The following is a 24,363-nucleotide window of genomic DNA, read 5'->3' on the forward strand; positions in this document are numbered from 1 at the left end:
GCTCAAGGCTTAGTGAGTAGGTAGGTGTTCTGGTCATGCCACCTCTGCCCTATTTGGAGGCACTGGATGCCCTGAAAATTCTTGGCTAACCTCTTTCATTACTGTTCTTTTCGCCAGGGGGCAGGGAGAGAATATCTGACAGTCCCGTTATAAAAAGAAATCTTTATTCTTCAGCAGATATATACACATGCACCACCCCTGGTCCTCAGGGCCACACTCATCTCTCTGCATTCACTCCTCAGCAGCATCTCTTTTCCTGACGTACAAATATGGAAGAGTCTTAAGATCTTTCTTCAAACACAAGTAGTCTCACACTCAGTTACTCCACAAATCCATTAGAAACCAGGACTTTCTTGTACAGCTGTGCAGCAGAGGCCCAGCATTTATGCTGTGTTTGTGGGAAAGGCAATCAGAGGCCAGTGGTCTCCCTGCCTTGGCAAGATGGCTCAATAGTTAGTAATTCCAAGTCCGATTGTCAGAACAGTCTAGGCCAGGACTCGGCTCAGCTGCCGGGGCTTCCCAACAGAAACCTGTAGCAGGAAGAATTTGGCAGCATTAGTGGCAAGGCTCATTTCAATCCCATCTCTCCCCACAACCTAGGAACTCACCATTCTCCCCTGGCTGATACTGCTTCCTTTCGCACCAGTCTCTTCTTGTCGTCCAGAGGTTTGGCTAAGGCCCGGATCACTTGTGGTTTGTATGGCAGCAGCTGCGGAATGAGAGTTAATCTTAGCCTGTTTAGCCAGAGCAGCCAAAAGAGCTGCTTCTCCGACACTACAACTACTCGAGTCCTATTTTTTTTTTTTTTTTAGAACTATGCTGCTTATTAATAGTCACTATGTAAAAGCATCATCAGAATATCATGGGAATTTAATGTTGGTTCTTCTTTTTTTTTTTAATGAAGAACATGTCTCCATTTTCCTCTATTGACCCCCCCCCCCCCCCCCCCGCTCCCATCCCCCAGGACAAGCCCCTACCACCCCAGTGTCTGTGTTCATTGGTTATTGCATACAAGTCCTCTGGCTGATCTCTTACTGCCCCCCGCCCTCCCCTCCCTTTCTCTCTGAGGTTGGACAGTCTGCTCAGTGTTTCTTTGTCTCTGGATCTGGTTTTGTTCATCAGTTTGTTGTTCATTATATCCCACAAATGAGTGAGATCATGTGATATTTATCTTTCTCCAACTGGCTTATTTTGCTTAGCATAATGCTCTCCAGTCCCATCCATGCTGTTACAAATGGTAAAAGTTCCTTTTTTTTTTTTTTTTTTTACAGAAGCATAGTATTCCATTGTTTAAATATACCACTGTTTTTAATCCACTCATCTGCTGATGGGCAGTTAGGCCGTTTCCAAATCTTAGCTATTGTAAATTGTGCTGCTATGACCATAGGGGTGCATATGTCCCTTATAATCCCAGAAGTGAGGTTACTGGGTCGAATGGGAGTTCCATTTTTAAATCGAGTCCTATTCTTCAGTGATTCCAGAGGATGCTAGGTGACAGGATGACCATTCTGTGGTGGGGTATTCAGACAAATCCTTGCCTATCTGTACCTTGCAGTTCATCACAGAAGGGTGGCCAGCATGCTTGACTAAGGCAAAAAGGTACTTCTCTGGCTCTTAGAATTTTCCAGGCCAGAGAGGGACACCTTGGGTACTCACCACAGGGGTGGGCAGGCGAGTGAGTGCGTGCATACACTGCAGTGCAGCAATCCGGACAGCCTGGAACACAACCAGAGGGAGTTGTGTGAGAGGAGACCCAAGGACAGCTGTAGAAGCCAGAGAGTTGCTGGGGCTCAACGTACCATGGAAGGGCTGGAGCTCAGGTTCAGGAACTTGGTAACGAGGGTGTCAACGTGAAGACTCATGACTTGGGGTGCTTCTAGTAGAAGAGGCTGAAGGCAGCTGAGGGTGGAGAGCTGTACCACACAGTCTGGGCAGGACAGGGCCTCCAGCAGCAAGGAGAGCAGCTAGGGGGCCACAGGGAAGGTGGGGATGACCACGTACATGATGAGCCTGCTTCACCTCCCCTCTACCTCAGCTGGGGGACAATGCTTAGAGGCTCTGGACTGCAAGGCTTACTTACCGTAGGCAGCTCTGGCAAGAGCACGGGCTTAGGCAGCCGGTTAAGTACATGAGACAGACCTTTCAGGTAATTTGGCTTCACATCTATAAAAAACAGAGAAGCTTAGGGAAGAAACTGGGCTCAGACATACAGCTTGAGAATTCAACTCTAATATGATGAAGCTGGGACATTAGCCCACATAGATGTTATATAAAAAAAAGCCCCTCAATCTCAGAATAAGCAAGACCTATCCACTAACGGAAAAGAAGGGGATAAGAATCTGGAAGGAAGGAGCCGAAACCGGTTTGGCTCAGTGGATAGAGCGTCAGCCTGCGGACTGAGGAGTCCCAGGTTCAATTCTGGTCAAGGGCATGTACTTTGGTTGAGGGCACATTCCCAGTGGGGGGTGTGCAGGAGGCAGCTGATCGATGTCTCTATCTCATTGATGTTTCTAACTTTCTATCCCTCTCCCTTCCTCTCTGTAAAAAATCAATAAAATATATTAAAAAAAAAAAAAAAAAGAATTTGGAAGGTTAGCCCTTTAGGTACACCACCTGAAGTAGCACTGAGGTCCTAAATTATCTTCCAGAATGAGGCCTGAGCCAAGGAGAAGTTTATAAACTTGGGGCCTTCCTTTTAGAGTCTCCTTACCTTGGGGAGCGGCATGGAAGCCCTGGACCAAAGCAGGCACGTTATCTGTGAAGAAGCGCTGGCGGAACATGATCCGCACATCAGCATGGCCAGCACGAGTCAGTACATCAGTGCAGTCAGACATGAGCAGAGAGAAGCCATCGGCTGCTTTTGGGCCTAGTTCTGAATCACTCAGGAGGCCCATGAGCTGGGAATAAAGAGAACCTTGAGGTATATTAGGAGAAGACTCCTAAATACCAAGAGGAGGATGACAGTCATTTCTGGGAGGAATAGGACCAACAGAAGTTCCTGTTTAGGTCCTACATTCCCTTGTCTCCCAAATGGACTTACCCGATCTGTAAGGCAGGAACTGAGAGGATGATATCTGAGCACTAGGGCCTTTGTTACCTGTAACCAGAGAAGAAAATGGTTAGGGCACGACACAAGCTCCAGAACCCTGAGAAGCATGCTATGCTTCCAGGTCAAATGGAGAAATTTTTTTAACCAGACATAATTGTCTGTTTAACGAGAATCCATTCCGACTCCGTACCCAGAGCAGCAGTGTGAAGGCCTGACTGCGGTGGGCCCCAGAACTCAGCCCAGCTTCCACTTTGTCCACAGCCAGCTGTAGGAATTCATCCAGCTGTTGTCCTGAAAAGGAGAGAGGAAATGCTGATGCAAAGGCTACACATTTTTTCTTTAACAATGAAGCATGTAAGTCATTTCAGTGCAGAGCTTCGCAAGAAGCCACGAGAAGAGAACAGCAACACTCGCTGTATGCTTTGCCCACTCAGCTCTGGACCACCAGCCTGAGCGCCTGCTATCCTTAAAGCGCAGGGTGCTGGCTCTGGAAAAGAGCTGTCTGCTTCCAATAAAGAATGATCCCTGACAGCTCCCTGTAGGGAGCAGGATGACAGGGTTAGACACAGCACTCTGCTTGACCCCCTCATCTCTGTCCTATAATGCTTTGTCTAATTCTGCTCTCAACCTGTCCCAAGGACTGTCCCCTGGAAACCCCCATTATATGTAGTATTAGCAAGCTCCCTTTAAAAAGGAATGCGGACCGAACTTGAAGATCTCATCAGGAAGGCTTCCAGTACCTGCAGGGTGCTTGTTGAGGAGTCCTGCAAAGCACTTGGCAGCGGCAGTGGAGGAAAAGGGGCAACCGGGGCAGCAGCTCAGCTCTAAAAGCTCCCGCATGAGTTGGTTCAGCTGAGGGATTTCCACCTACAGAAAACCTGGTCAGGTAATGGACCCAGAAAACACTTGAACTCAAAGGGATAACCGGTAACGAGTGGCAGCAGGGGCCAGGATGGTGAGAACTACATTTCTCAGTGGGGAAGTAGATCAGCTTAGTCTGCGACAAAGTTCAGCCCAGAAGTCACTTGGGATCCATCTCTCCTAGTCAGGGTTAAACTGGGAAACTCCCCAGATGTGTTTACCTACATTTCGAGGCAGGGAGCAGACAAAGGCCATAAGCAGGGCAACCAGCCTCCTCTGTCCCGAGGAGCCATCCTATAAAGGAAGAAGAGTGTTATCGAGCCTGTCATACCAACAACAGACTTATCAGTTCCAATAGCCATCCCAGATTAGCCCTAGAAATTTCAAGGACAGAAATCTCAGAACTCTACCCCATCTGATCCATCAGACCCTCACCTGGAATGGCTGGAATCTGCAAGGGAAGCTGTTTTCAGGCAGAAAGGAGATGTTGCCATCCAGGAAGAGGGGCACAATGCAGGCGACACTCTGGGCAGCTAAGCTAGGGGTAGAGCACTAGGTATCACCAAGGAGCTAGGGTTGTATAGTAGCCCTGGGGTTCCCGTTAGTCCCTGAGTCAGTGGGTCTGAGCATGATCATTCACATATTCAACAATTATTAATTCAGACATATATGCCAGGAACTGTTCCCATTCTAGGCCCTAGTGATAGAGAGCAGCAAGCCAGACAGATCTAATCCATGTTCTGGAGCTCACAATCTAGTGAGGGAATGCAATGTATGTTTTAAAAATGTTCCACAGGTGATTCTTATGCACATCTGCAGCTAAGAACCATCCATGGTTCACCTGCTCCCATGGTCCATGGTGCTAAAAGCCCCTTCTTTACTTTGTCAGCAAAACTTACAAGACAAACAGCTGCTTCCACACTTGATATTGGGTAAAAGGACAGCTCAGAAGGCAGCTACCTGCTGCTCCCCAAGATTGCTATCCTTTTCCTGGGGATCAAGCCACATCCATGATCATACTCACTCAGGGCTTAAGTGGGTGGTGGCAGTGCCAATGACAGACACCATGGCGGCCAACACTTCATCCTCCAATAGCGCTTTTCTCATAGTTGAGTGCTCCTTCTCTGTAAAATCAAAACAACAACACACACACAAAACAACGCACACACAAACACAGGGCCGTCATGATTATGGTTTATTTTTTAAAATATTTTTATTGATTTCAGAGAGAAAGGGAGAGGGAGAGAGAAATAGAACCATTAATGATGAGAGAGTCATTGAGTGGCTGCCTCCTGCACGCCCCACATTGGGGATCAACCAGGTGTGTGCTCTGACGGAATCAAATAGTGACTTCCTGGTTCATAAGTCCAAGCTCAACCATTGAGCCATGCTGGCCAGGCGCCATGAGTATGGTTTATATAATTAGGTCCCGTCACCGTGACAGGCTGGACTCTAGTCACAGCAGCAGTAGTTTCTAACCTGTTCTGTAGTAGTGCTGTAGACCAGAGAGCCAGCAAGCACCAGAGCAGGAGTACTCTAATGTGGACACAGAAGCTCTTGAGAAATTTGTACACAGTCCTTAGATTGGGCAACAATGGAACATAAGGCCTGATAATAAGAACATTCTTAACATCCAAAAATTATGTTACCTTTTCAAAAACTTGAAAGATAACATGGATTTATCTTCATGGGTCTTCATTGTTATAGCAGCTACCATATATCAGAGCTATGATATCTATATACATTACTACTTTGTGAGCTACCAAGCATGATCTTATTTAATCCTTAACAACTGCCCTTTGATATAGATATTTCTTTTTTTTTTTTTTTAAATCGTCACCTGAGGATATTTTTACATTGATTTTTAGAGAGAGTGAAAGAGAGAGAGAGGGAAAGACAGAGAGAAATATTGATGTGAGAGAAGTACATCGATTGGTTACTTCCTGCATTCCACCTGATCAGGGCCCGGGCCAGGGAGGAGCCTGCAACTAAGGTACATGTCCTTGACTGGAATCAAACTAGGACCCTTTGGTCCGAAGGCCGACTCTATCCACTAAGCTAAATAAGCTAGGGCTAGGTATTTCTCTTTATCTCCTCCTAACAAGTGAGGAAACAGAGGCTTAGAAAGTTAGTGGTAGAGTTGAAGCTGAAAGAATTCTAACTAAACTAATTACATAGCAATTAAACAGGTAAAAGGTGTGTATCCTTTTGAACATTGCTAACATGAATGGATTTTAGTTTCTGCCATTGGCTTAGTTAGCACCCTTAGCTTGAAGCGAAATCTTAAAATAAACCTCTGCTGGTATAAAATGCAGTACCAGCAAAAACCAGAGGGTGGCAGTGCTGTTCACTAGTGGAAGGTGGAGGTCTAGAGAGGAAAGGTACAAAGTGAGGTGGAGAAAGTTACCTGGCATGGAAGCCTGCACAGCCAAGGCAAGCAGGCAAGGTATAGCTGTCTGATGGAAATACCAGCAGCTTTCGGGGTCGAGCTGGCATTTTTCTGCCACCCGCTGGAGGCTCTGACAGACAGCAATCACTTCACTGGGTTCTACAACCACATTCCCTGTGTGGGGAGAAAGGATTCTGTTAGGTTTCCCTAAAAGCACATGTAAGTATTTCAGATAGAGCAGATGGAAAGAACATTTTTTTTTTTAAATCATTCTAGAAGGATCATTTCCCCCATTTTATAGAGAAGGATGTGGCAGCTCAATGAAACTCCCAGTGGTTTTTCCAGGGTCACAGTAGTGTAAAGTCAGGAATCTATCTCAGGCCACACTCTGAGTCATGTTTTTTCTACTGTGTAGCAGAGCATCCATGTTGACTGGATCTACCACAAGGCCTGGGCAGTGCAAAGTAGGGAGCTTAGGAATTAGTGAGGACCCATGGTGATCATGTACAGGTTTGTAATACCAATTGCCACTGTTACTAGTGCCTAAGAATCACCCATGGATCCTGTTAAAATGCAGATTCTGGTCCTGGCCAGTGTGGCTCACTTGGTTGGAGGGTCATCCCAAGCACTGAAGGGTCATGGGTTCGATTACTGGTCAGGTCACATACCTGGGTTGCAGGTTTGATCCCTGGTCTGGATGTGTGCAGGCAGCAACAAATTGATGTTTCTCTCTCTCCCTTTCTCTAAAAAATCAGTAAGAGTGTATCCTTGGGTGAGGATTAAAAAAAAAAAAGAAGAAGCAAAAGGCAAATTCAGATCAGTGGGGCCTGAGATTCTGCACATCTAACAAGCTCCCAGATGATGCTCATGCTGCTATAGCATGGCCTCAGGGTGGTACTTTTCAATACTGGCTCCAAATTAAAATCACCCGGGCACTCTTTTATTGTTGTTAATCATCACCCAAGGATAGTTTTCCACTGATTTTTAGAGAGTGGAAGGATGGGGGAAAGACACAGAGAGAGAAACATCAATACGAGACACATCAATTGGTTGCCTCCCGCACTTGCCCTGACCAGGGCAAGAGATGGAGCCTGCAACCAAGGAATGTGCCCTTGACCAGGATCAAACCTGAGACCCTTTGGTCAAAGGGCTGAAGTTCTAACCACTGAGCTAAACCAGCTGGGGCTGGGCACTCTTAATAATTACTGGTGCCCAAGTCCCACCCTTCCTCACAGTTTAGTTGGATTGAGCGAGGCCTAGGCATCAACATTTTATTTTAAAAGTTCCCATCCACTGCCTTAGAGGCATCAACTCCAAACTTGACTACAGCTCCCCATTCAGCCCGGCTCCTTAAAGATCATTCCTGGTACTTACCTTTGTTCAACTGGCAGAGATGCTGCAGCAGCAGAGGCAGGGTCTCCTTGACAATGCTGGGATGTGTGGATACAGCTGACAAGGCTTGCAGACAGCGCAGATGCCGGGAGCAGTTGGTGGACCTTTTCTCTCTAGCAAAATCCGACTCCCCTGCAAGCAACCCAGGAGACAAGGATTCCCTGTGTGATGGCAAGCATGAAGGCCCCCCCAGCCTCCCTGGGAAGGGGTGGGCCACAGCTCAGGACACATACCTATGCACAGCTCCTCAGCAAGCTTGGGCACTAGGTGGCTGCTGAAGGCCACAGGGTAAAGAGTGGCAAGGGCGCCTGATGCTTCCAGTGCTGCCACCCTGCTGGGGACAGAGGGCAGATGTGCATTAGTTGAGGCTTGGTCCACCATTCTCTTGCCTAGACCTGCCATTAGGCAGATTCAGGAGTATGGCCTCCTGAGGCCACCTTTCTAAACAGCAAGACTCAAGTACCTAATTGAACAGGGCTTCTTTTTTTCATTAATCTTCATTTTATATTTTTTCCATTGATTTTTTTTTTTTTTTGAGAGTGGAAGAGAGGTGAGGGGGAGGAGGAAGAAACATCAATGTGAAAGAGACACATTGATTGGTTGCCTCCTGAACGCACATCCCAACTGGGCTGGGGATCGAACCTGCAAACCAGGTACGTGCCCTTGACTAGGAATCAAACCCACGACCCTTCAGTGTGCAGGTTGATGCTCCAACCACTGAGCGACACTGGCCAGCGCTGCTGAATGCCCAAGAAAAGACAACAGTTCCATATCTCCAACCACTAGGCAGCCAGAGCCAAGCACAAGGCCCACCTCCCTAGGCAGGAAGCAGAGCCCTGGAACAGCTTGCTCTATCTTGCTCTTTAGATTCTCACCAACTCTGGGCATCCTCTTCCAGGAAGCTCAGTCTATACAGGTGACCCACCGCCAGCTCCAAGTCCCCAGAAGACAGGAGATCTGCTAGAAGGGAACAGGAACCACATCTTTCTCCTCCTGCAGCCACCACAACCCTTCCCAAGTCCCATTAGAAATCTCAGGTCAACCAGGGTGGCAGTGAGAACTAGGGAATTAGGACTGCTTTTCACTGGAGACAGAAAATCACAAGAAAGGGACCAATACCCCATCTTTTCTTTCTGTTAAGTGTACCTGGCTGGGCACCCAAGACAGTGAGGGTACGGACGCCAACAAGCTGAAGTTGGGTGTTGGGGTCAGTCAGGGCTGTGAATATCAGTGAGCACAGCTGGTCCTTGAAGGCGCTCAGCGGCCTTTCACCTAGGGAGAGACAGTCCAGGTTAGAGGGAAGCCCGGACTCAGCAGCGACACCAAGACTATTTGGGGCAGATTTAAAGAGCCTCATCCACTGAGTGTCCAGGAAGTACACTGGGAAAAAAATAAACGGGTCCCACCCATTCAGTGTTGTTTTTTTTAAGCTACAATCTCAGAATGACAGGACCACAGTTCTAAACTACCTATCCGTGGCACTCTGCCTACTACTCTGAAAGGTGGTCTCACCCTTGTTTTCATAGCTCCATTTCTGCTGCAGCTTCAAAAAACCCAGGATCATTTCAAGGATTGTCCGCCGTTGGTTGCTCTGTAATGTTTTAAGGGATATTAGAGTCAACGAATATAGGGTGGGGCAAAAGTTTACAGTTGCATATGGAACAGTTTATTCTTATATAGAATAATAAATAATATTCTTATATATTATTTATTATTGTATTGTTTTCCATAGGAACAACTGTATACCTACTTTTGCCCCATCCTGAATGTTAAAAGATTTCAGTCTTGCTACTTTGGAAGTGGGGTGAATTTATTCTTTTATGTAAGTGTAAGGAAAAGAGTAAACAAGGGAACCAGCAGTAGCTAATCGAAGCAAAACCCAAAATCTGCTCTCTGGGCTGAAGTTCAAAGCTTAGCCCTCTCTGTGAGAAAGGGCTCCTGGCAAGGGGTCCCACCACCTCCTGAAAAGACAGCGCTCCCTTACCTGGCTGTGCTTGTGGAACTGTTCCAGCAGCAGAGGCAGCACATTGCTGGTGATGTGGGCACAGGCCCGGGCAGAGGCACCTGCAGCTGCCTGCAGCAGCTTGGCGCTAGGCCACACCAGTTTCATGTCGGGCTCACACAGATGGTGCCTGCAGTCTGGAGAGGCAGCGCATCACATACCTGGGAGCAGGCTGAACGTTACCTGCTTCCCCTGCAGTACGTCAAAGTTGGAGACTGAGGCAAGGGACAGTTTGCTAGCAGTTACCATTGAATTAAAAAAAAATTCCAAGTAGGGTTCCAGCCGCCCTCCCCCGACCACCCCAATCACTGAACGTGGGGGGTTTGAACATGAAAGGTCATTGGCCCTTAAGGAATTTCTCTGTTGTGCTCACTCCCCTTTCTGGCTTCCATGGCCCTGTTACCCTGGAGAATGTTGCTAAGGAAGAAGTCAAGGAGGTCCTCAGCATCAGCCCTTAGCACAGAGCGAGACAAACACGCAGTCAGGGATTGGAGGGCTGCTAGGCCCTCGGCCTCCACCCGCTCACTTGCCGTCTGGAACACCTGTCAGGGAGGGATCCCAGGGCTACTGAGGTGAGCCTGCACCAAGTGAGACCCCACCCACCCGCTGCCTATTTCCTTGTGGGTGGGGGTTAAGAACCTTTAGGGCATAGCAATGGGGTTTATTCGCTTAAATGAGTTTCTTCTTAATTGGTGTATTCTCACCAAGTCCTTAGCACCATGGGGATTCACACACATACATTTTGAAAAAGAGAATGTCAACTGTGAGCAACGACTGGGATGCCTTATCTTAAGTCTCTCCCTTTCTCCCTCTGTTCTGCATGGTGACATAGGCACATGATTATGTTCCTTATCACAGAAAGACAGGAAGCGGGCACTTTGCAAAGGTGATCAAGTGCTACCATCAAGCAGCTGACCCTCACATAGGGACGCTCTCCCTTGTCATTCAACTAGAAGTATGCCCCATTGCTTGCTTGTTGAATAACCAGGCCCAGCAACAGATGGGAAAACACAGGGTGAATTATTTCCCCTGATGCCTGACAACTGGGAATTCACAGTAGTGAGTTTACCCAAGTAACACTCACCTCTCTGCGGATAGAAGCCCAAAGGCTGGGGAGGAAGTCCTTCAGTTCCTTCTGTCCGTACACAGCACAGCAAGCATTCTGCCAAGAAAGCACAGGTATTGGCTAGCCAACACTATCTCAGACTTCCTAAGACAAGCAGGTTCCTCAGTACAATGGCATCTGAAGGAGCCTGGCTCTCAGCAGGATTTTATTGTTATTATTTAAAATATATATATATATATTTTTATTGATTTCAGAGCAGAGGGAAGAGGGAAGGGGAGAGAGAAACATCAATGATGACAGAGAATCATTGATCAGCTGGCTCCTGCATGCCTCCTACTGGGGATTGAGCCGCAACTTGGACATGTGCCCTTGACTAGAATAAAACCCAGGACCCTTCAGCCTGCAGGCTGACACTCTATCCACTAAGCCAAACCAGCTAGGGCTCAGCTGGATTTTATAATACTAATAGCCAGAGCAAGAAAAATAGGTGCTCACCCTCACAGATGAAAAACGAGCATCAGAAGGGAGCCCTGTTCAGCCTTTCCTTGGTGGCAACTCAGTTACAGGAAAAGACAATATGCAGCTGGGGCCTTTACGTCAACATGTAGGCCCAAATCCTGGTAATCCCTCTTTTGAGGCCCATTGAACTGTTCCCTGGCTCTCCAATAATCTATAATCCATTAGCACCCCTAATTTGTCTAAAGGCAGCTGAATCTTAGAAGAAAAATCATTCACCAGAGTCTGCAGAGAATCCAGCTTGGCACTCAGAATCTCAGAATCCACCTTCTCAATCAGCAGAGGCAGCAGGAACTGTGGGAAAGAGAGAAAGAACTGAAGTCTGGAGCCACACCAAGGCCAACCATGTCCTTACTGCCACCAGTCCCCAGGGCAGGTGCTACACCCAAGAACTATTCTTATTACTTTAAGCTAACCTTCCTGTCAAGATGAGGCCAGATCCCCAGTTACCTGAAAAATGGCTGACAAATCTGTAGGACCTTAAAAGATAGCACTAGATAGGGATTGGATCACTATTTTAAAGAAGAGATGGTAAAGTTTTCAGCATTGAAGATCTGAAATACTTCCCACACAAGCCTGAGGACACTGAGGATGTTGTATCTTAAAATGTATATTGGATCTTTCTTTTCCCCCATGCTTTTACTGTTCTTTCCTCAGAGCCTTCTGTGGGCTGAGGCTACATACCCCTCTGTGGGTAGACCTACCTCAGCGAATCGTGGTGTGGAAGCCAGCACAGCTCGGAGACTCAGGATGAGATCTTCTCTCTGGATACCATGAGGATCATTAGGTGGCTGGAAAAGGGAGAACGACCATGGGGTGGGATATTTTCAGCCAATCTATATGATACAAGGCTCCAGCAGAGTTGAGCTACAAGAAACCAGATGGCCTGCAAAGCCTAAAATAGACATTATCTGGCCCTTTTCTGAAAAAGTTTCACAACCCCTGCTCTAAAGTGAGCATACAGGTATAGTGAAAGCCAAAGGAACTATCATTTATACTGATGTGATCCAATATGATGATGGTATATGGCCAAAATGCATTGATAAGACCATAAAGAATATTTCTAACACAAACATTGATACTAAAAGCCAGGTCTCTATTTTAATTAAAAAGAGCTTTTTGCTTCTCATAGGATGCAATGCAGAACACACAAAAGTCTTCTCAAAGAAAAGAAATTCTATCATTATCTATATATTTTGTTTTGCCTAGAATATCTCTGAGGAAATATATAAGCTATTGGGAACAGTGATTATCTCTAACGGGAAAATGTGTGGTGGCTAAAGGGGTACAATGCATAATTCTCTATACTTTAAATGTTGAATCATGCTCATTTGTGTTAACTATAAATATATATTTCCAACAATCCTACTTTTAGTAATTTATCCTACTGTTATACCCATATATATATATATATATATATATATATATATATATATATATATATGATACATGTATAGGATATGTAAATTGTAGCTTTACTTGTAACAGCAAAAGATTAGCAACTAACCTTAATCCCACAAAGGACTAGTGAAATTAACTGGGTATTTCCATGCAAAGGAATATTACACAGCCATAAAGAATAAAATGAGCTAATATATATACCAATATAGAACAGTTTCCAACATATACTGTTAAGTGAAAAAGGCAAAATGTAGGAAAAGTGTACATATATGTGCTATCACTTTGGGGGGGGATATAAAATATTTGCTTATATATGGATGAATAAAATCTGTATAGACATAATTGATAAAAGTGGTTGACAATGGAGAAGAAACTTGAGAGGAAGATTTTTTTCCCCACCTTTTGGATTTTGAATTATGTGAATGTGTTATCTTCTCAAAACAAATACAAAATAAAACAAAGTAAAACCAAGGTAGCGTAAGCAAGAGCTTTCAAAATTTTAAAGATACATGCTCTGAGTTAGAAATAGTGATATTTATTACAAAAGAGATGAAAGGAATTTCAGGGGAGAGGTGGCTCCAAGCAACATAATTTCAACTGGAATAGGCCGGCAAGAAATTCCCTAGGGCAAAGATGACTGTGTAATTTTAAAGGCAATGAGATTCAATATTCTGACTTTGTTTGTGATAGAACTCCTTTCATTTCTTCCAAACCACTAATAATTGCAGTGATGAAACCATGAGTATCTGGAAATAGAAGGGAAATGAAGATACAGAAAGGGAGGAAGGTCCAAGAGGGTCAGAGCAAACACTTCCTGTACATACTGTGCTCAAATGTGTCTTCTTTGTTTTGTCAATTTGTTTCTACTGCTGAGATGCCCCCGTAGACTCCAAGATCATATCATAGACCAGTGGTCGGCAAACTCATTAGTCAACAAAGCCAAATATTAACAGTACAACGATTGCAATTTGAGAGCCAAATTTTTTAAACTTGAATTTCTTCTAACGCCACTTCTTCAAAATAGACTCACCCAGGCCATGGTATTTTGTGGAAGAGCCACATTCAAGGAGCCAAAGAGCCGCATGTGGCTCGCAAGTCGCAATTTGCCAACCACAGTTCTAGACATCTTTCAGAAATCAATTGAAATCCTAACTATCTTATCTGTTCCTGACTACTGTAGCTCACACTGAACTCTGTCTTCTCTGAAAAACTGTAACACCACTCATTTTGGTCTATAATCTTGTATTGTTACTTAAATGTTTCAACCTTCAAGGACTGGAATCATGCTTTACAATCCTGCAGCCCTCAGCACTAAGTACATTGGTAAAGAAGTTAAGGATCCCCCTACATGCCTGCTGAATTGAATCCTTCCTCTTATGGCAAATGCTTCTCCATTTCCCAGTTAACTAAAATTATGTTCCCAAAGACAGGGAATGTCTCTTTCCCTCAGTGCCTAGAACGGGGACTGGCAAATAGCAGGCACTCAATGAATACTTAAAAATATATATATATTTTAAAATTGATTTCAGAGAGGAAGGGAGAGGAAGAGATAGAAATATCAATGATGAGAATCATCGATTGGCTGCCTCCGCATGCCCCTACTGGGATCAAGCCCACAACAGGGCATGTGCCCTGTCCGGGAATTGAACCATGACCTCCTGGTTTATAGGATGATGCTCAACCACTGAACCATACCTGCCAAGCAATGAATATTTAAATGAAAGAATGAACAAAGCAATGAATGAATGAAAGGTACTACTTACAGGGGTAAAATCAATAGGGAAATAACAGGATGTCACTTCAAACAATTCTTCCACAAAGGGTCCTAAAGCAATGGAGAAAGAATGAGGTTGACTTACAAGCTTCACTCATCGCAACAAACCTCCACCAGCTAATTCAAGGCTACAAAGTTGTACCGAGGCTATAGTCCCTGGAGATGAGGTCGTGGACGATGCGGAAGGCCACCAGGAGGTTACGGGGATCCTTTTCTCCATCCATCACCTGGATGAAGCCAAAGGTGAAGTCAGCTCCTAGGCCCTTCAGCTCTGGGGAGGAGAGAACAAGGTCACTGCTGTCCCATGGATAGAAAGGTGGGCTTTCTTATGGCTTGTGTTTTCCCTCTACCACCACTGCCTCCCCTTTCCTGCCCCCCAGAGAGGGCCCTTTCTGTTTTCCTATTACTCAGTGAAGAAGAGATGTGCACAATATATAACTGTTAGAGGTAAGAATTTAAAACAGTTCTACCTTTCTTCTACTTTACTGCAGAGTGTGTAGACCCCCAGTTTCCCTTTATCATTCTCTCTCAGAGGACTGGCTCTTTATATGACCCCCAGGCTAAAATGAGTCCTGGTATTAGGGGGGGCGGAGGTGGTCACTTTTCAGATTTCCTAGAGAGCCCTGCCTCTTACCTTCTTCTCGGGTTCGCATAAAGTTGGTGATAATACTGTAGACTGTGTGTCGGTCCACCTGTGGCAAGGACTTGGGGTGGGAGAGACCAGAAATAAGTTAAGAATGTGCTCAAAGAATAACTCAGCTGACACAACTACTTCCTGCTTTACAATCTCTAAGTGGACAGTGCTCTTTACACCAGTATAAGATGAACCTAAGAGGAAATGCAGAGAAAGGACAAGACTGTTAGCCCAGCACTACACCATTGGGGTCAATAACCATAAATTGTGTGCTGTATGCTTTTTTTTTTTTAGATGTAAGAGGACACAGGCCAGACACAATGGCATGCCTCCCTTATACAGTAGCAAGGAATAGTATGTTAACGTGGTCAAAAAGTTGAGAACCTTAAGAGTTAACCTGAAAGAGTTGAGAACTTCGAAGGCAATTATTATTTTTTTGCCATCTAATTCTAGTTATGTGAAGGGCTGGAAAATGGAGAATTTCAAGGTGACCGTTATCACTCACCTGTACATGGACCTCCTGGAAGATGGCTTTAAGCACAGAGACAGCCAGCCCTGGGGGCAGGGTCACACACAGGCTCTGGGGGAGAAGAGGAGATGAGTGAGCACTGAGGGAGTTCTAGCACAGCCTTTAAGACACGACCCTAAAACAGGCCTAATTAGCTACAGTGGGAATCACAACATTCAGATTCAGCAAGAGCGAGAAACATGGTCCCTTTTCTCAAGTTGATTAGTGTTTTGCAGTACCTTCCAAGTTGGATCTGAATTTCAGTCCTCAAAGAATACTTTTACTTTCCAAAGTTAAACAGACTAAGAACTGAAGTGAAGCTGGTTGACACTAGCCCAGTCCCATATTTGAGCATCTGTTCCTCAGCACTCAAAGTTTCACCCCCAAAGGGCAAAGAGAGAATTCACTGGGAAAGGGCTTCTGCAAACATGATGTGTAATGGGGGAAAAGGAGAACTCACCAGTGCCCTCAACCCCCGGAGGACAGCTGGGATCACAAGATGATGGTCCTTCAGCCGGTTCTCATAGAATAGGACGAGGTGTACCACTGCACAAACCAGAAATTCAGCCATTAGTCCACACAGGCTGGAGGAGGGCACATCAGGGCTCCTTCCCGGAGTTTCTGAGGGCTATTATTGCTTGGGCTTCCTACAAATTCCCTCCTTCACCAAGAAGTATGTCTCATGCCCTCCCATTGAGGATGCCTTGATTAGCCAGGAAAATAGGTGAGCATCTTTTATTATCCATTCATTCATAGGCCGTCAAACCCATAAATAACCCAAAAAATAGGTGAGCATCTTTTATTATCCATTCATTCATAGACCGTCAAACCCATTCTCAACCCAGAACTACCTTTCCATAGAACTGGGGCTGCCAACTTTCTCAAAGGACCAAGATTGTAAATATTTTGAGCTTGCAGGACAAAGTATCTGTCACAATTACTCAACTTTGCTCAACTTGGCCGCTGGAACATAAATGCAGCATAAACACCAGGTAAATAAATGGGTATGGCCATATGGTAATAAAACTTTATTTATAAAACAGGCTGCAGTTTGCCTATAGAAGATAAATAATTTGTTGGCTTTTTTCCTAGGACTTCAAAGCACTCTGATATTTCATTACTTTTCCACTCCATTTATGAGACACTACTTTGTCCATTTTACAGAGGGGAGGATGCGCTGAAAAATACGGTCTAAAATCAAGACTGTCTTGTCTTCTGTCTTAATACTTATCATTTCTGTGACATATACCAGTGAGGAATGAAGATTTCCATTAGTAGCTCACAAACCCCTCCCCCCATCCCTCTCTCCTTCCTTTCCCCTCTCCCCCTGTAATAGCTTGAATAGACAAGGAAGGCCTTGCTTGGCTCAGCACTCCAGGGAGATACTCCTACTAGTGATGCCAGTACCTTCCTTCTCCAGGAGCAAGGAGTGACACTGGAGTAGCACCTGTGACAAAAGCTGGATTCCTCGTTCCCGAGTTCGGGGTTCTGGATTCTCTAGAGAAGACCTGGGGAGAAGTAGGATAGAAAGCTTGACATTACCCAGTTCAAACTTAAAGAAGTAAATATTTTGCAAGTAGTTACACTCACCCCTTGGGCATGTAAGGAAGGTATTCTGGAGGTGCTTGGGATTACAAATAACAGTAAGGCCAGAGCCTAAAGAGCCAATTCCCAGAATGATCCGGCATCATTAGAGGATCATGTTACACCTCAGCCACCAGAAGTGCCCATCTCCAGGCACTGACTGGGTACTGGGCTTTCTCTTTCTCCCCTGAACTGTGACATTCATCTGAAACACAGCTTATCAGCTACACACAGGGCTCAAGAGATGACTGGCAGCTGCAGTTTCAATCAAAACAGGAGGAGAAGAAATATATTACTGCTGAAGAAGAAAAGTGAGAACATCTACCAAGGTCAAGGAGTGGGGAGGGGGGAACCACAATAACTTTGGAGATAGGAACTTGTCACTGCTCAGAAGTAGAAAGCTGTGCATTTAAACATAGACCAGGGCACATTTATTTTACAGCAGGATTATTCAGAATAGTCAAAATGTGAAAATAACCCCAAATTTCCTCAACTGATAAATGGTTAGACAAAATGTGGTATATCCATACAACAGAATATTATTTAGCAAGAAATAAAATACATGCTACAACAGGGATAAACTTTGAAAACACAATGTTATGTGAAAGAAACCAGACTCAAAAGGCCACATATGGCATGATTCCATTTATGTGAAATGTCTGGAATAGGCAAATCCATAGAGATAGAAAATAGATTAGTGGTTGCCAGGGACTGGGAAGAGGAGGGAATGAGGAGTGACTGCTAATGGGAATGGGGTTTCTTTCTGGGTTAATGAAGATGTTCTAAAATTGACTATGGTAAGGGTTGCACAAATCTGTAAATACACATTTTAAAATGGTGAGTGTTTTAAGTGATTTATATCTCATAACGGTGTTATTAAAAAGAAGAAAAAGAAACAAGGCCAGAATAGCCTGAATAGAAAGGCCAAATAGTTGCTTATGTGGACGAAATGCATAGCAGTGACCTAGTCCCAACAACCCCAACCCACCCAGCCAATGGCCATGACTGTTAGTAATTAAATGGTCTACCAAGTATGAAATATGAGGAAAGATGGCCTTGGACTACAAGCACATACTTTCTCTGATGCTTGGAATATCTGATTAGGACAATGATCTTCCACCTGTTTCCCCAAACCTTTTCCTATATAGTGGGTTCTGGTGCAAGGTCAGCTTCCTAGCAATGCCCAGCAGGGCCCAAGGCAGGTCTGAGCCAGATCCAGGATGACGAGAATACCATGGGGGCAGGTGAGTCTTAAGAGGCATAGGAGGAACCCCAGCTCTAATTAAATAATAGTCTTCAACCAACCACCTCACGCCAAACTTGTGGGCTGATCCAGGACCTGGTGTGGCCCATAGGCTATGTGTTCCCAAAACTTCCTTAGGAGCCTTAGGTGGCATGACACTTTTTTTTTTTTTTTTAGGAGAACAGGGGTTTAGCCTGAGGTACTGATAAGAGGTGAGTGGGTGGGTTGGGTTACAGTAGGAAAAAAGTTAGGACCAAATAGTTCCAGGAAAGCAGTGTTGTATAAACAACTTTTTGAGGCCAGGCTAGAGAAGGCATTCTAGAACTCTTTCTTACCCTAGGGCTTCCACCACTTGTAACACTGTGTAGCTTCCAGATTTCACATCTAGAGGAAACAAAAGAAAGAAATATGAAAAAACAGAAACCCACCCTAATGACTCACTGTGGGGCCCACTGTGCTTGCCAAGAGCACCCCTATATGAGAATCATTACTCTTAACATTCAAATATGCAGCTTCAAGTATAAAAATAGAAAAGTAATGCACATATAGGTTATTCATTACAGAATTATTTACAACAGCAAATGACTGCAAACAATGGCCATCAATAAGAAACCAGTTAAATAAATTATAGTACATCCATACAATAGAATTCTCTGTAGCAACTCAGAAAAAAGTGAAGACTGAAGAAATCACACACACACATACACACACACACACACTCGCTGATAATGGGACAAGAGCTATAAGCAGAACAGTGCACATAAATAGTATATGTTTTTGCATTAATGCCATTTTTCTGTTCTAGGACCTAATTAGGGTTACCACATGCAATTAGCAATCATGAATCCTTAGTCTCCTCTGGTCTATGAAAGATTGACCTTGACATTTTATAGATGTATTTCATAGAAGGTCCCTCAATTTGGATTTATGTTTGTTTTCATTTATTCATAAAACATATTATGTCAGGTACTGGGTTAGGGGCTGGAGTAGAAATATAGACAGGGAGCTTTTATTTTTTTATTTTAAAAAATATATATTTTATTGATTTTTTACAGAGAGGAAAGGAGAGGGATAGAGAGTTAGAAACATCTATGAGAGAGAATCATCAATCAGCTGCCTCTTGCACACCCCCTACTGGGGATGTGCCCACAACCCAGGTACATGCCCTTTACTGGAATCGAACCCGGGACCTTTCAATCTGCAGGCCGACGCTCTATCCACTGAGCCAAACTGGTCTCGGCGACAGGGAGCTTTTAATAAAGAGCCCATAGTATGTTGGAGCAGAAAGACATCAAAACAAATCACAGTATAACAAGTTCAGTATATAATAAAAGCCTAATATGCAAATCGACCGAATGACAGAAGGACTGGTTGCTATGACCATCAGGGGGCAGACGCTCAACGCAGGAGCTGCCCCCTGATGGCCAGTGCGCTCAGCCAGAAGCCGGGCTCATGACTGATAAAGGCAGCTGCCACGGCAGGAGCCTCTCCTGACTCTGCAATAGCACTACCAAGCGGCAGCAGCAGGCACTGTGGGCCAAGATGAGCACAAGCAGCATGGTGCCCAGCCCCAATTTGGGCTCCTCCCTGGCCACCTGCCACTTGGCACACTGCTACATCCCCCAAGGGCTCCCGGACTGTGAGGGGGATGTCCGATTGCTGGCTTCGGTCTGATCCTGGTGCTGTTCTCTGTAGAAGGCAGTCAGTTTGAACAACTCAGTGACTTAGGGAAGCGGAGGGAACTCGGGGTGAGCCTGCCTCCATGCTTGACTCACCCACTCCATAATGTTTGCAGGACAGACCATGGTGGCCCAGCCTGTGCATATGCAGCAGCTGCTGAAGCTCAAGCAGCAGGCCCTGCAGCAACAGAAGGCCACAAGCTGGCAGGTGAACATCCCTGAGGGGTCCTGGACTACGAAAGGGTACAGACCAGGCTGAGGGGATTCCCTCCACCCCCGTGCACAAATTTCGTGCACTGGGCCTCTAGTCCTCTCTAATAAAAGAGAAACATGCAAATTGACTGCACCTTTGCTACACCCAGCAGCCAATCAGGATGGATATGAAAATTAACCCATCCAAGATGGTGGTTAATTTGCATATCTAGGCCAGAGTGAAGACCGAAGATAGCATAGAAAGAAGCCAAGCTGCAGAGAAGCAAGCAAGCAAGCAGGGCGGTGGAGAAGGCAGGGAAGCAGGTGGGGAGAAGGGAGAGAAGCCAGCGGCGCAGTGGCGACCATAGCAGGAAGCCCTATTGTAGGAATCTTCCTGCAAGGGGCATCTAGTAGTGATATAAACAGAGTCTGGGTTAACATAAGAAAGGAGTAAAATCCCTGGGTTTATGGGCCATTCCTCACTGACTTTAACTGAGTCATTCTCTTAACACTATTAATTCTCCCAAATAAAAAACATCTGAAAGTACTGTTAATTACATACTTGGACTCCTGGGATGAAAGAAGCGAATAAATAGTTAATTTAACTAAGGGTAGCCTCAATGGCATTAAGGAAAAATAAGTCAAAGTTCCTTTCCCTATACAGGTAGGCCTAAGTTTTTCCAATGTGTCCCAAGATTTGCTCTCTAAAAATGGACCAATTAGCACCTCCTAACTACCCACATTTTCCTCAGCAGGGCACCAGTTCCTGTGGGGCACTGAGTGCTGTCAAAGGAGTATTTATATGAGACTGACATAGAATGCACAATCAGACCTCTGTCTGATGGAGTTGCAGCCTCTTGAGACTTTGGAGTAGCAGCCAGAAAGGAGGGAGATGGGCTTCTTGCTAAGCAGTGCTCCTCCTGGGGGGAACACACTGACCACCAGGGGGCAGCTCTTGCCTTGAGCAACTGCCCCCTGGTGGTCAGGGCAAGTCATAACGACCAGTCGTTCTGCAGCTAGGTTGATTTGCATATGAGCCTTTTATTATATAGGACTAGAGGCATGAAATTTGTGCATGAGTAGGACTGCTGGCACCAGCTTCCCTCTGGCACCTCAGGCTCAGGCTTCCCTCCGGCTGCTTGGCAGGTACCAGGGACCCAGGCTTCCCTTGCAGCCCCAGCTTTGTCTGGAAGGACATATGGTCTAATTAGCATATTATGCTTTTATTACTATAGATTGCTTTGCACCTGTTTGGAGAATAACATGTGTTCAATAATGATGAGATGATTTAGTTAAAAGTGGAATTGCTAAGGACCAAAGTATTATACCTTCTGTGGATTCACTATATTCACTTATCCCATATTCTAAAAGTTAAGATGTTCAATTTTTAAGGAATATGTCCTTTACTTTTTCCCCAAGCACGAAAAATTTCCAAATATGGGCAAAACTCATCCGTATTTGTGAGATTATTTTGTAGTCTGTTCCTTAACACTAGGTCTAAAAGTCTAACCAGTCAATAACTTTTAAGATTTTTTTTTTCCTAAAAGAGTGAAGTCTCAGAATTCCAAGGAAATCTGGAATTTGTTTTATTCAAATCTTAGATAAGCTGTCAGAATTAAGTGCTCCCTGAACTGGTCAAAAGCAGGAAACTGGAGATCTGGAGAAAAGATAAAAACCACCACCACATAACAAAAACAAACAAACAAAAAAGTCACGAAACAAATTAATCAAAAAGTTGACTAAGAGCCGAAACCGGTTTGGCTCAGTGGTAGAGCGGTCGGTCTGCGGACTGAAAGGTCCCGGGTTCCATTCTGGTCAAGGGCATGTACCTTGGTTGCGGGCACATCCCCAGTAGGGGGTGTGCAAGAGGCAGCTGATCGATGATTCTCTCTCATCGATGTTTCTAATTCTCTATCCCTCTCTCTTCCTCTCTGTAAAAAATCAATAAAATATATATTTTTTAAAAAGTTGACGAAGAAACACAGGGAAAGGCTTAAAGAGGATACGCGGAACATCTCAGACTCCCTCAGGCTGGCTTCTCTCCTCTCTCCAATTACAGCCAGGCAGAGCTCCGCCGCCGGGCCACTCCCAACATGCCACGCGCCTGGAGCTGAGCCGCTAAACACGCTTCTTCTCACATCAACCTCCCAGACACAACGTGCTTCCGCGGCGCGGGCACCAGGTCCTAACCTGGAGCTTCTGGGTCTGGGTCCCGGTTCCCCCACCTGCCTGATCTGCGAGTCTCTTGCCCTCGCCGGGCCTGTTTCCTCGTTGGTGGAAAATAGCAATGACCCTCCTACGTCGGGCCGGCGCACAGGGTCACTAAACGAAGACGAGGGGCGGAAAGACGCTTTAAGGAAGATGCAAGGGACTCTCGGTATCTGTTATGGCTCTTCAAGTACGCGACGCTCACAACCAGCCCCGGGCCGATTTCTCTAAGTCACCGCTGTCCCTCACTCCCTTCCCGCCCGGCGCCAGTGCCGCTCCCTACGGTCGGCCCCTGGCGGAAGCCGCGAGGCGACGTCTGCCGTACCTGCAGCCACTTGGTCAGCGGGGCTCTCCTGCTGACCCATGACGAAGTCGTGCACGAGGCCCCACAGGGCACCCGTGGGCGCCGCCGCCCCCAGATCGGCGGCGGCCGCCATGACACGAGCTGGCGACGGGAAGTGGGCTGTGGCGCGGGACGGGCCTCTCCACGCACGCGCCCCCGGAGCCAATCACCTGGCGAAGGCTGGGGGGGCGGGGCGCTCCCCGGGTCACGTGCTTGCCGGTTCTGGCACCGCAGTTCCAGGGAGGCTGGAGCGGCCCCGCCCCGGGGCGGGGCTTAGGCCGGGGAGGTGGCTGCTGGGCAGGCAGCCGGGGGCCATGGAGGGCCAGTAACTTCTGGCCCTGCTACCCCCGGAGACCGGTGGCGGGGCGGGTACCTGACTGGGTGGGGCCGAGGGGGCGGTACGCACCCTGGGGGAAACCAATGAAAAAACCAGGCCCGGCCCGAGGGGGCGGTACCGTCGGTCACGTGCGTACCTGCGGCCGGGGGCCCGCAAGGCCAGCCCGAGGCTGGGAGCGGACCGGGCGGGGGGCGGGGCCAGGCAGGTGAGTGACAGGCTCGGGGGCCGGCCCAGCCGGGAGTCCGGAGTGAGCCGGGTGTAGCTGCGGCGGTGCCCGCCCCCTCTCCGCCCCTCCAGCGGAGCTGCTCTCCGGCCGGGCACCGTCGCGGGCCCCCCTGGCCCGGCCACCTGGGACCGTGCTGGGGTGTCGGCCACCTCCCTCTCTTTCCCCTCATCCGCAAAGTTTGTGGCGGAGCCGGCGCTGGGGCAGAGCGAACCCCAGGGGGGGAGGATCGGGGAGCGCCCGATGACGGGCGGCAGGAGCCGTTGACCCCGGGCGCCGCTGTCCGGGACGGGAGTGTGGAGCAGTTGACCAGCCCGCCGCCTCCGGTGCATGGGGCCCGGCTTGAGGATCCAGCATGGGCAACTGCGTGGGGAGACAGCGCGGAGAGAGGCCGGCCGCCCCGGGACACCCCCGCAAGCGAGCAGGTAACGACGGGGAAGGGAGCGGGGCTACGGCGGGCGCCCCTCCAGTTGCCCCCTTCCTTGCCTGACCTCCCACGGTTCCGGGCGTCTGGGTTTTCCCAAAGTGAGACGTGGAGGGGGGACGGGAGGTGGTGGCTCCCCACCCCTGGCTGCCGGGGGATCCGATCTGGGGCTACTGGGAACGCTGACCCGGCTTCGAGCTCAACTAGCTCCAACTGGGAAGCTCGCGTGGGGGCGGGGGCAGGAAATGTTTCCAGACCGCAGCGGGGCCGGCGGCGGCGGGGAGGGGGCCGGGGCGGGGCGCCGCTCGCCTGGCCCCCGGGCCGGGATCGGATGCCAGCCCGGTGGGGCACGGCGAAGGTGGCCAGGCGTCCCCAGAACTCGGCGAGCCAGGCGAGAACAGCCGCTCCTTTCCAAAGGCTGTGTCATTTCATGATCCGGCTGCAGATCGCGTCTGCCGGAATCCGACTTGCAAAAGCACTGCAGGACTCTGGGAAAGAAATCTTTATTTTTTTTCTCCCCCGCAAGGCTTTCTAGAGT

At 47.1% G+C, this 24,363-nt stretch overlaps 2 protein-coding genes across 9 annotated transcripts in view; one reads left to right on the forward strand and one right to left on the reverse strand.

The window, feature by feature from the left end:
• Positions 1-142: 142 nt before the first annotated feature.
• MMS19 (MMS19 homolog, cytosolic iron-sulfur assembly component) lies at positions 143-23,989 on the reverse strand. Of its 7 annotated transcripts, none has more exons than XM_084904063.1 (31): positions 23,967-23,989; positions 18,755-18,803; positions 17,000-17,100; positions 16,053-16,138; positions 15,590-15,664; positions 15,085-15,154; positions 14,593-14,721; positions 14,440-14,501; positions 11,980-12,066; positions 11,495-11,569; positions 10,778-10,855; positions 10,097-10,235; positions 9,676-9,830; positions 9,204-9,282; positions 8,838-8,963; positions 8,567-8,651; positions 7,925-8,025; positions 7,674-7,823; positions 6,318-6,473; positions 4,935-5,034; positions 4,346-4,448; positions 4,136-4,204; positions 3,790-3,916; positions 3,240-3,340; positions 3,041-3,097; positions 2,711-2,897; positions 2,081-2,163; positions 1,800-1,964; positions 1,657-1,716; positions 609-709; positions 143-530 (listed from the first exon to the last, which is right to left on the reverse strand). In XM_084904063.1, exons 6-31 carry the CDS (start codon positions 15,101-15,103, stop codon positions 503-505), a joined length of 2,622 nt encoding a protein of 873 aa, XP_084760189.1. In that variant the 5' UTR covers positions 15,104-15,154; positions 15,590-15,664; positions 16,053-16,138; positions 17,000-17,100; positions 18,755-18,803; positions 23,967-23,989; the 3' UTR covers positions 143-502. The 7 variants fall into 7 exon arrangements, with proteins under 7 accessions (XP_084760189.1, XP_084760188.1, XP_084760187.1 ...); XM_084904062.1 differs by lacking the exon at positions 23,967-23,989 and adding an exon at positions 23,893-23,914; XM_084904061.1 differs by lacking the exon at positions 23,967-23,989 and adding an exon at positions 22,824-23,048 and having other exon boundaries at positions 7,925-8,022; positions 8,567-8,648.
• UBTD1 (ubiquitin domain containing 1) overlaps positions 23,422-24,363 on the forward strand; it is a 53,229-nt gene continuing 52,287 nt past the window's right edge. Inside the window, exon 1 of one of the 2 annotated variants that reach the window (XM_084904113.1) lies at positions 23,422-23,826. Coding sequence is in view for 1 of the 2 variants with exons in the window: in XM_084904112.1 (XP_084760238.1) it covers positions 23,757-23,826 (70 nt within the window). In the remaining variant the exon portion in view is untranslated. The remainder of the gene's footprint in view (positions 23,827-24,363) is intronic. The other variant, XM_084904112.1, reaches the window with a different exon arrangement.

This window comes from Pipistrellus hanaki, assembly GCF_964339955.1.
Source record: "Pipistrellus hanaki genome assembly, chromosome: 14".
In the NCBI taxonomy this organism is placed as follows: Eukaryota; Metazoa; Chordata; class Mammalia; order Chiroptera; family Vespertilionidae; genus Pipistrellus; species Pipistrellus hanaki.

Bases quoted from the DNA above. Each gene is read 5' to 3' on its own strand.
- MMS19 (XM_084904058.1), bottom strand. From the start codon at position 22,935: ATGGCGGCCGCCGCCGATCTGGGGGCGGCGGCGCCCACGGGTGCCCTG. The intron at 18,804-22,823 runs GTACGGCAGACG...TGTTTCCTCTAG, and splicing joins CGCTGACCAAGTGGCTGCAG to ATGTGAAATCTGGAAGCTAC. The intron at 9,283-9,675 runs GTAAGGGAGCGC...AAAACATTACAG, and splicing joins AGTTCCACAAGCACAGCCAG to AGCAACCAACGGCGGACAAT.